The 10,824-nt window shown below is 38.5% G+C and overlaps 1 protein-coding gene across 2 annotated transcripts; it reads right to left on the reverse strand.

Annotated features, from left to right (window-relative positions):
- Positions 1–529: 529 nt before the first annotated feature.
- LOC139145340 (uncharacterized) lies at positions 530–10,613 on the reverse strand. 2 transcript variants are annotated; one of them, XM_070716445.1, is made up of 7 exons: positions 10,324–10,613; positions 6,986–7,101; positions 5,685–5,760; positions 5,349–5,465; positions 4,867–5,061; positions 3,138–3,248; positions 1,545–2,893 (listed from the first exon to the last, which is right to left on the reverse strand). In XM_070716445.1, exons 1-7 carry the CDS (start codon positions 10,477–10,479, stop codon positions 2,714–2,716), a joined length of 951 nt encoding a protein of 316 aa, XP_070572546.1. In that variant the 5' UTR covers positions 10,480–10,613; the 3' UTR covers positions 1,545–2,713. The 2 variants fall into 2 exon arrangements, with proteins under 2 accessions (XP_070572547.1, XP_070572546.1); XM_070716446.1 differs by lacking the exon at positions 5,349–5,465 and having other exon boundaries at positions 530–2,893.
- Between the last annotated feature and the right edge of the window lie 211 nt (positions 10,614–10,824).

The raw sequence follows: 10,824 nt of genomic DNA on the forward strand, positions 1-10,824 counted from the left end.
TTGGTCCTATTTCATGAAAACTATAGAAGATATTTCATATTGCAATATAGCATTTTAAAGAACAATAAATTTCCTTTCTAATGATACCCCACAAGTCAGGTCATGTTAAAGAGTAAGCCCAGCAGATGACTTACAAGAAGACAAATTTGACAAAAATGCATGTGGGTCGCAAAATCGTGATTTTCAGGTACACTTCAAAACATGACCGTAACAGCTATTGAGTCCCTATATTTTTTCTGTTAAAATCTCATTTCGTATTCTAGGGATCCCAAGGCTTCTAAAAATACAGGTTTGTTACCCTGTGGGGGGGAAGCACGTAGATGCCCCCTCGGGCCAATGGTCTAATAAATTGTTAGTAATGGCTGTTGTATCAGCAATACAAGGAGGCATAGAAAATTTTCCAAATACGTCTTATCAAAATTATTTTATAGAAAAATATTAAAAAAGTATATTAATGAAAATAGAGAGTCATCAACAGTTTATATTACTTCAAGGAGAAAATGACAATAAGACAACATGGGCTTGTTTTAAATTCTTATTTTTACTGCTGTGCATTAATAATTCATTGCATACGAATAAAATGCTCATTCACAATGAACCAGTCTAGCAAAACTGGCATGTTTAGTGACTAGAGACAATACTGCATGGTAAATACCAACTTTTGACATTTACTTTCTTCTTCAGTACATTGCAATAAGTAAATAACATCCATAAATCCATTTGATTTGCTTCATTGGAAGGAAACCATATATATCATATTTTCTTCCGGTTAAAAATACTGAATTACTAGAAAAAATCGATTTAAAGTCATCCAATTCTATGACGTCATATTTTTTTGCTAAAAACTTATGCATTATAGAAAGAGCAGTATCTAACCTTTCTAAAACTATAAGGTATATGGCATTTCAAGCCAGTTTACTTCATCAGGGAAGGAATGTTGTACCCCTACCCCCAAGTTTCGCGCACCCTATACCGATACACGCAATTCGAAATTGACTCCAGAGAAGTAGTGTATTGTTAAATATCTAATGTCAACACTTATTTTCTTGTTTAATATGTAGAAAAAAATGATGTAAACACAAAAAGCTGTCAAAAGTTTGCTTCATAAAAAGTAAATCACAATTGTTACATGGTATTTTGGGTAAAAAATTTCAAAATTGGCAAAAAAATTCATTTTAAAGTTGTCTCATTCAATGTACACAAATTTATTTTGCTAAAGTTGGTGTTTCTCATAAAGAGCAGTATCTGAGCTTTCCAAAAAATGTAAGGTTTGTGTTGTTTCATGCTAGTTTACTCAATGTAGGGGAGGATATAGTACCCCCTACCCCTACCCATTTTTCGCCATTTTTTGCGGTACATGCAAATCAAAAACTAGCCCAGATAGGTAGTGCATCCCTAAATATCCAATGTTAACATCTTTATTCTTGTTCAGCAGGTCCTAGAGAACAAAAAAAACCCTATGAAGTAGAGATGTGGGGGTGCACGGTGGGCCCCTCCAGCCCACGGACTATAACCTATGGAGTTTCGTCGTACAGTAAGTTTCGGTATCAGAGGACGCGGAGTCAAATAACTTTGACGCGGAGTACAATAACTTTAGGTGTTATTGGACGCTATTTGACCTTTGACCTCAAAACACCTTTATGTCAACGCGAGGAAAAAGAAGAGAATATTTTACATTTTTACAACAATAAATACTTCTTAACATTCAGTACTTCACAAAGCCAATCATGGTCAGTCCAAAAACGGTGAATTTGAGTGAAATTATGCCGCTGACGTAAAATTTCTACTACGCGCACTGCGCAGCGCGGGTTGAAATTTCGTTCTGTGCGCTTTATAGCGGACGCGCTGAACGCGTTCCAAGTCTGCTCGCGATCGCCCAGTGCAGAAGCATCCAAAAACGCCTAAATTTCGACTTTTTTCAAGTAAAGTTGGACCAAAAAGGTGTATAATAATAAGGTTATTCACAAAATACCGGGATGTCCTCGTACATTGTACGCTACGGTATTGTCGCGTCTCGGACAATACCTCCGCTGCACGATGTACTCGGACATAAATCCCGGTATTTTGTGAATAACCTTATATTAGGCCTAATGCTGTCGATTAAACATATTCAAATACCAAAAAAGTTATGTACAAAAGTATGTATGTAGTTTTAAGAGCATGTCGGTGAAATATCCTCCCTTCATCCGGGACGGAGTTCCAGTCTGTAACCTTTTTTGTTGTGGCTATATCACAACAACTATTACCCTCAATATAAAAGCTCAGGCTGTCAGTAATACAAATAATGTATCCACGTTCCTATGAAATCTCCATATCGGTATGTATACAGCTTATGCATTATAAGCTCCAAGCGTTTAGGCGGGTATTATTTATCTGACAGATTCTCGCAATAAGAGAACAGGTTTTCTTATTGCCCTTGAACTCATTTCATATTGCTTGCCTCCATTGCAGGGTCCATGTTATGCTTTTCTTGTCTCTCGGTATGTTTCTCTTCTGATGATATGCGAAAAGTGTCCGAATGATGTCGACTTTGTTGCTTTAGGCCTAATGAACACTGCTCACAGAAATCGTAGACAGTAGAAAAATACTATTTCGCTACTGCCGATTATTCTGAGATCAAAACTTAATGAAGTTTGAAGATTGCGATGCATTTCCAGAGCGCAATTTATTCCGACTTATAACTGCCTAAATGCAACTGTAGTTTGGTTGAAAGTTACTTGTTGAAATTCCCCAAAAATAACTGTTCCGCGTACTTCAAAAATGGAATGGGGCTGTATTTCTGATTTCCATCCAAACTTTCAACGATAGCATCATCGTCAGGACAACCAAAGAAAACTATGGACTGACGGTCTGTAAAGCGATCTTGGCCCTCCGAAAATACGCCTCGATGGGGCTGAAAAAAATAAATGTTTGAATTATTACGTATATGGTGACCTTGACACTTGTGCAGTGATCTTATTATCCTTGCTACTCACTCTGAGTTGTTTGATTTAAGTCAGGGGAAGGTGTCAAAAGAAAGTGGCTAATTTTTACGATATCAATATATGATATCACAGCAAAAGGAACAGATTGCAAGGTACCTTTCAAATTATAGTAATATTGTTTGAAGATCATTACATTCTAAAGTGTGAACGTACCGCTGCCCGATATCTTTCTGATGTGAAACGTTGCAATGAATTACATCCCATCATTATCAGTGCATCTGGCATAGGTGGAACAGCCAACCATTCACCTGAGGTACTTTGGAACTGGAACGGAATTGGAAATAAGATATTAGGACGCTCCTTGGAATTTCCATTTAATGTTAACCTTCGTAAAATAATATTTGAATTCAATTTAACCTGTACTATAGGCTTCGAAACCGCTACAGTGTCAGTATTTGTCTGTATCATTATACGGTTCCGATGAATTGTGATGGCGTTGACTTAGGCCCTATGTCCGATATTTTACGATAAGAAAATGTTAACCAATAGGCCTACAGTTGTCGTTGCAAAAATAACCTGATTGAAACATTTGGGTATGCGACTCTGATTGAGCTGCAACACAGGACAGATTCAGTATTCTGAAGTTAATTGATGCTTGGACATATCGTTTGTTAGTCCCCACGGACACCGTCCGGGGGGACTTATAGGTTTGGTCATGTCCGTGCGTGTGTGGGTGCGTGCGTCCGTTCACGCAGATATCTCAGAGATGCCTGAAGCGATTTCATTCAAACTTGGTACAAGGATTACTTCATATGTCATACAGATGCACGTCAATTTGTTTTGTGATACGATCCAATATGGCTGCCAAGCGGCCATTTTATTACGATTTTTTCATGTACAGAGCCATAACTCAGGCATATCTCAACCGATTTTATTCAAAATTGGTACAAGGACATTGACCAATGTCATAGCTATGCACATCAATTTGTTTTGTGAAACGATCCAATATGGCTGCCGTGCGGCCATTTTGTTACGAATTTTTCATGTACAGAGCCATAACTCAGGCATATCTCAACCAATTTTATTCAAACTTTGTACGAGGACATCGACTTATGTCATACACATGCACAATGATTTGTTTTGTGATACGATCCAATATGGCCGCCAGGCGGCCATTATTACAATTTTTCATGTACAGAGCCATAACTCAGGCATATCTCAACCAATTTTATTCAAACTTTGTACAAGGACATCGACTTATGTCATACACATGCACAATGATTTGTTTTGTGATACAATCCAATATGGTCGCCGTGTGCCCATTTTATTACGTTTTTTCATGTCCAGAACCATAACTCAGATATGTATCAAGCAAATTTATTCAAAGGTGGTACAAGGAGATTGACCAATGTCATACATATGCATGTTAATTTGTTTTGTGATACGATCCAATATGGTCGCCGTGTGCCCATTTTATTACGTTTTTTCATGTCCAGAACCATAACTCAGATATGTATCAAGCAAATTTATTCAAAGGTGGTACAAGGAGCTTGACCAATGTCATACATATGCATGTTAATTTGTTTTGTGATACGATCCAATATGGCTGCTGTGCGGCCATTTTGTTATGATTTTTTCATGTTCAAAGCCATAAATCTCAGCCGATTTTAATCAAAGTTGGTACAAGGACATTGACCTATGTCATACATATGCACATTGATTTGTTTTGTGATTCGATCCAATATGTGGCCATTTTATTACGATTTTTTCATGTCCTGAACTAGAACTCAGACATGTATCAAGCGAATTTATTCAAAAGTATTTTTATCACAGACATAATGAAGAGGACTCTATCCTCTCTGAGGACCTGTAATCAAAGTACTCATTAACAGGTGGGGACTGTGTCATCAACGGTGACTTGTTTTAAATACAATACACTTACCTCAAAGCCACTCACTTCATCGGTCACAACGAAACTGACTGTACCGTAGTCGCTGTGTTCACCAAATCTCACCTGTCCTTTCTTTGGTTCGGTGCCTTCTGGTATTCCCGGATAGAATGCATAGCGAAGCTGGGTATGATTGTTTTTACACACGTCCTCTACAATGCCCTTGTGTAAATTGAGTAAGACATTGTCCTGAAATTGAGGAAATGAAAATTGAATAAAAGTTAACGTGCACTGGATCTACTGAGTACCTATGAGCGAATGTTTACCGTCTTCGTTTTTTTTTCTGATAGTTTGCGTCCATCTCGCCTAATGTCACCAGATGACGGTTGGGTGAGTTTTCACACTCTCAGGGGTGCGACAGTTAATATATTCATCAATGTAACTTTTTGAATCTCAGCCTCAGAGAAAGTTGCGAATTTCTGACTACAATGGGAAGACAACCTTTCGTACTATCATTTGCCGTGCTTTATACTCACATTGATATTCAAAGCCAATGTGATGATCTCAAGTACCCGGATGAACTGTTTCCTCAGTTCGTTCCAAACAGTATACAGCGTTTTATCAGCGTTCTCAATTTCATCTGTGAATATCAGCTGATACAGATAGTATGTGAATGCTTATATACGAACAAATTATGATTATGTATGCAAAATCTTGCAATGGATTTCTCCAACGACAAATAAATCTGTCAAGTATATTGGCTGTTTAAACTGCACAGCACAAATCATGTACATACAAAATATAAAGAATGCTCTACACTAGAACAACCTGAAAAAAACATGAAATCACAAAGAGACAGTTCATGTAATCACCTTTTTCTTCATATTTGGATCGTAGTTGTACACCTCTTTCAGATCAGGGGGCTTGTTCGAAGGACTTGTACCCAGGCTGCAAAAAGAAATTGTACGTTTTTACAGCGAAGATCACTCGTATTTGATCACAACTTTCGGCCAGATGTGAGATAACCACATGGTACTTAATAATTTTTTTGTTGTACATTTTTATATTATCATTTGCAAATATAATTTCAGACAACTAACTTGTTGGGGCTGTCGTTTCAAATATATTAATGTCGTTGTAAATATGTAAAAATGGGGCTTTGATCACTGTGAGGCACTATACTCAATATCCTTTTTTGCAGGTTAGCCCATAATACATTGCTGCATCAGTTTAAAATTCTTTATACCCACTCGAAACAAAATACGGGCTTTTAGTTGTACTTATATTGTATCACATTAGGGGTGGACCATTTGATTTCCCGGGGGGGGGGCTGGAGGAAATGGGTATGGCAGCATCCCCCAAGTTACCTTGGAGCGTTTTTTGTCTAGTAGACTCAAAACAAATTCAAAAACATAATCCTTCAAACACAGCCTTTTTAAAATACAGTGTTCTTAGGGTAGGGGGTTACTTATATTGGTAGTGCAGTATCGGCAAATTCCATTGGTTTTCATGTAGAAATGCAAGAAAACATTCTCGCCATATTTCATTTTCATGAAACTTTCACAAAGGATTTGGAATAAGAAGTAATTTTGAAAATTATGTTCCTCGCTGGATTTCAAGATAAAATGATAAGAATATTCCTTTCTGTACAAAAGACCTTGCAAAAATGCTTGACTCAGCAGTTTTTCTTTGTGTTTTTGACAACCATATCACAGTGTAACTTCCTCATTTCATTTTGTTTCATACAATCTAACAGACATTTGAATTGGAACATGTTATATTGCGGTATTGCGTGTCAGAAATTAGACTGAGAGATCTGTCGCTTGAGGACACTCTCTACGCTCAGGGAAGCATGAACACATAGCGAAAATGAACGCCTAAAAGAATTAATGGTCATGGCCATTAATTCATTTTCGCGCTGGTTTCATTTAATTTGTCTAAAACCGGGGTCGAATATATGTATGGTCACCCATTCATTCAGTATTTTTCAACATGTCAAACAATATAAGTAGTATCTGGTATCAAACTAAATTCATGAAAAATGGGCGACTTTGTCGCTTTAGATTCTTTCTATTGCAGTTATTTTCAATTGATATCCTATTTTATACCACCTCCTGTGGACTTTTCTATCGCATAGGTGAGGCACCCAAAAGCTTTGATAAAAGTGGCTCACTTTTCCGTTTCCAATCCCAAGTAGCCGACAACTCCATTTTCTTCTCTGGCATATTTTTGCTTGGTTTCAGTCGGCAACTGAGTGAATTGCCGGAAGTGGCCGAAGGCCTCGTCGATCTGCAGTAGAGATTTTGACACCATTAGTTGAACTGATGCACGAGCTGGGGGATCTCAAGCATGTGTGTCCAGCAGAGCTGCGCACATAAGACTCATCAATACAGAGTAAATTATATGGTACCATGCCAGACAATGCGAACGTAAAAGTACTACACTGTGCATACGCACTGGTCTCAAAGCTATAGGGGTTGGGGAGGGTGGGTCACTTTTTACGAAAAAAACAAACAAACATGGGTCGACTTTTCATCCGGAAAACCATAAAACACATCCTGATAACGTAGGAAAAGTTATCATAATTCAGAAAAAACCTTAAAATGCGAAAGAATTGCGCTAAATGATCTGAAGATATTGCTGGCCATATTGATGACAATACGATCTGAACTACTTTGAAATAATTGGAAAATGTAGTAATGTCGGTTTATTCTCCATATGTACTCTCATCTGCTTTCCTGAGTAAACTAGTAAGATTGCAACATTCAAGTATAGGGCACCAGCACTTTTAACAAATTTGAAAAAATATAAAGATCCAATTCTCCCAAATTAGTTCCAATCGTTTTTGACGCAATTCACCTCTATCGAATTCCTAAGTTAATCCCGGGTGATCAACATATTTAGAATTTAGATTTCATAAGGGGTGTGGTTGAATTTGACAAGAAATCCCTAACAATTGGTCATTTTTAAGAGTGGGTAGATGGATAGAAGTTTACATGGGTAAATGTTTTCAACTTTGGCGGCTCTATCTCGTCTGCAAATATTGTTATTTATATTCTCGGGTAGGGGGGTTTCAATAAACTCAGACCAAGAGTGATCATGATTAGGAATTATAAATTTATAGCATATTAGAGCGAGGACTGGTCAGGTTTTTCGGTCGGGGTGGAATATTTTTTCATTGACGACTTATTGGACTGTTGTAAATAAAATAAAATTGAGAAATTGGTAACCCCAAAAAAATTTGCTTTCTTTCTGCACTAGGAAAAATAATGATGCAGGACCCTTCTATATATCTACCCCCGGGCGAAGAAACTGATCAGTCCCTAAGTTTTCTAGCTCTAATAACGTCTGTTACAGAAGTGGTTGGAAAAATTGTACCTTTGCTACTTGCTTACCCCTCCCGAAATCAAATTCTTGTCCCCTTACGACTCTCAGATAGCCACATCGCTTCGAGGACCACATGGAAATTAGCTGTGAAAACGCAGCTAGGAGGGGCAGCTTGCGTCTATGCGGGTCATCAATAGGTCAACCCCGTCACGAATAGCTGCGGGCCGCCTCATAGCAAAAATGGGTAAATTACTACGACCCAACTTGGGTCGGGACTTTGAACGGCAAAATAAACCAAAGTGAGCGTATTTAATAAAATCACCTATCCGTGGCGGGGTTGACTTTTTGATGACCCGCATAGACGCACGCTACCCTGCCACAGATAGCTGCGTTTGCGCACCACATGGAAGTTTGCCCCGTTGATGTAGCTGAAGTTCAGTTGCAACTGTATCCCGCGGGTTTACCAAAGACTTTCACACCGAGGAGTGCAGCTAAAGCTGCTGTAAACATCTACCCACGTGTAATCCAAATCTTGAAAAACTGTTTGGAATTTTCAGTCGAAATCAGATACATAGATAACGCACAGGGCACAAGGCATTATCAGTAATAGCAAGAGTGTAAAAAAAATTAATAAAATTATGATTATGAATACTGTTTATAAAATTAAATATTTGTCATTATTGCATACGTACAAAAGTGCCCTACAGCATTTGAATCCTGAATGATAATCAGTTTTTATACAAAATTCGCGCAGTTGTTCTACAGACCCTGTTATTAATAAATTTACGAGTATGAATATTCTTGATAAAAAATTAATATTTCTGTCATTATTGTATACTTACAAAAGTACCCTTCAACACTCGAATTCTATATGATGATAAGTATTTATGCCAAATTCACACAGTTGTGGCACGGACCCTCAAATAATAGTTGCAGCAGCAGCATTGCGCAGTAACTTGATGCAAGGTCACAGTACTACCGCAGACTCTCTGAACAGTTTACTATTCACTGTTCAGAGAGTCTGCCGAGGCAGTACTGTGACCTTGCATAAAGTTACTGCGCAATGCTGCTGCTGCAACTATTATTTGAGGGTCCGTGCCACAACTGTGTGAATTTTGCATAAATACTTATCATCATTTAGGAATTGAGTGTTGTAGGGTACTTTTGTAAGTATACAAAAATGACAAATATTTAATATATCATAAACAGTATTCATAATCATAAATTTATTGATTTTTTTACACTCTTGCTATTACTGATAATGCCTTGTGCCCCGGTGCTATGACCCTACGACCGAAACTGCAAAAGGTTGAGGACAAGCCTAAGGGGTCATCCTGGTCATCGACCTTATGCAAGTCCGCCAGAGTTCAAATACAGAGGTTGGAGGTTTAGTTACACCATAGGAGCCAGTGAAAATGTTTGTCCTAATAGGAGAGTGGGGCGGGGCGGAGGTAGGTGTCTTGGTCTCAGCAAAGGTTTCTTGTTGCTATTGCATATATAATATTAGGGCCTATTTATTTCATTTTAATACGTCAGACTATTATATTGCGTGTCTTGTTCTTATCAAATAGCACTAGTGTTGTTAAGTACTGTTCATATATTTGTCATGTGATAACCATACGATAAGTTTTAGCAACTTCGGGCAATTACATGCACAGTCGTTTGGAGAGCTATTCAGCGCTGGGTCTATTCGCCCCATAGACGAGTGTGCAGAAGCGAGAAATACCCCAAGTCTGGAAATGAAATGGCTATTTCGTATAGGGATTGTGCCACCATGTCATCTTCGACGTTCGATTTTACAGTGAAAAGTAGCAAGTTCATCTATCATGTAACCGTCGACCGTTCCCTAGCATTCTCAAAATTCATACCTGGTACTTGATTTGCTTCACAAACGCTCGTTTCTCGCTTCTGCACACTCGTCTATGGGGCGAATAGACCCAGCGCTGAATAGCTCTCCAAACGACTGTGTTACATGTAATCATTTGAAGAGTTGCTAATCCATGGACGCTGTCACCAGATTATCACTAGGTCTACAACAAACGCATTGAGTATTGAGCAGGGGGAACTGGAAAAAATACAATCGCGATTCCTCCAGCCCCCTCACCATTATTTGTCAACGCAGCCTGAGAGAAAGATCCCTTAAAGTGTAAACGTATATGTGTGCACCTATATACATGTAATTACCTGCTCTCTGGGAACGCCATGGTTGACCATGTATGCTATACCGTTTGTGCGAAATGCACTGTCAATGTCCCCAACCAATTTCTGTAGCTTCTCCGGATCCACTTTGTCTCGTTCTGAAGAATATGCACTGAAATCAATTACTGGTACATTCGTCATGTCGACTCTCAACGAAGGCTTGTTTTCAATGAGGATAAGGACAAAGTTGAAGGTTTACGGGTCAGACTGAGCAATGTATGCAAAACACTACGTGTATTTCGTCTACAATTCGGCAGATCGTCCTTGTAGTACAATTCAGATAATTCTTAACAATTGTCACAGTCGCTAGTTTTCTAAAATTCCTGTCTGCGCCATATAGACGTGTGTACATACGCCTATTTTTCTCGGGCGTTTATACACGTCTGTCTATGCACAGTCACCTGTGGTCTATTCCGCTCTGCGTCTATATATGCGCTCCATAGACGTGTGTAACTATGCCTGAGAATGGTTCTCAGCCCTATATAG

This window comes from Ptychodera flava, chromosome 12 (genome assembly GCF_041260155.1).
Source record: "Ptychodera flava strain L36383 chromosome 12, AS_Pfla_20210202, whole genome shotgun sequence".
NCBI lineage: Eukaryota > Metazoa > Hemichordata > Enteropneusta > Ptychoderidae > Ptychodera > Ptychodera flava.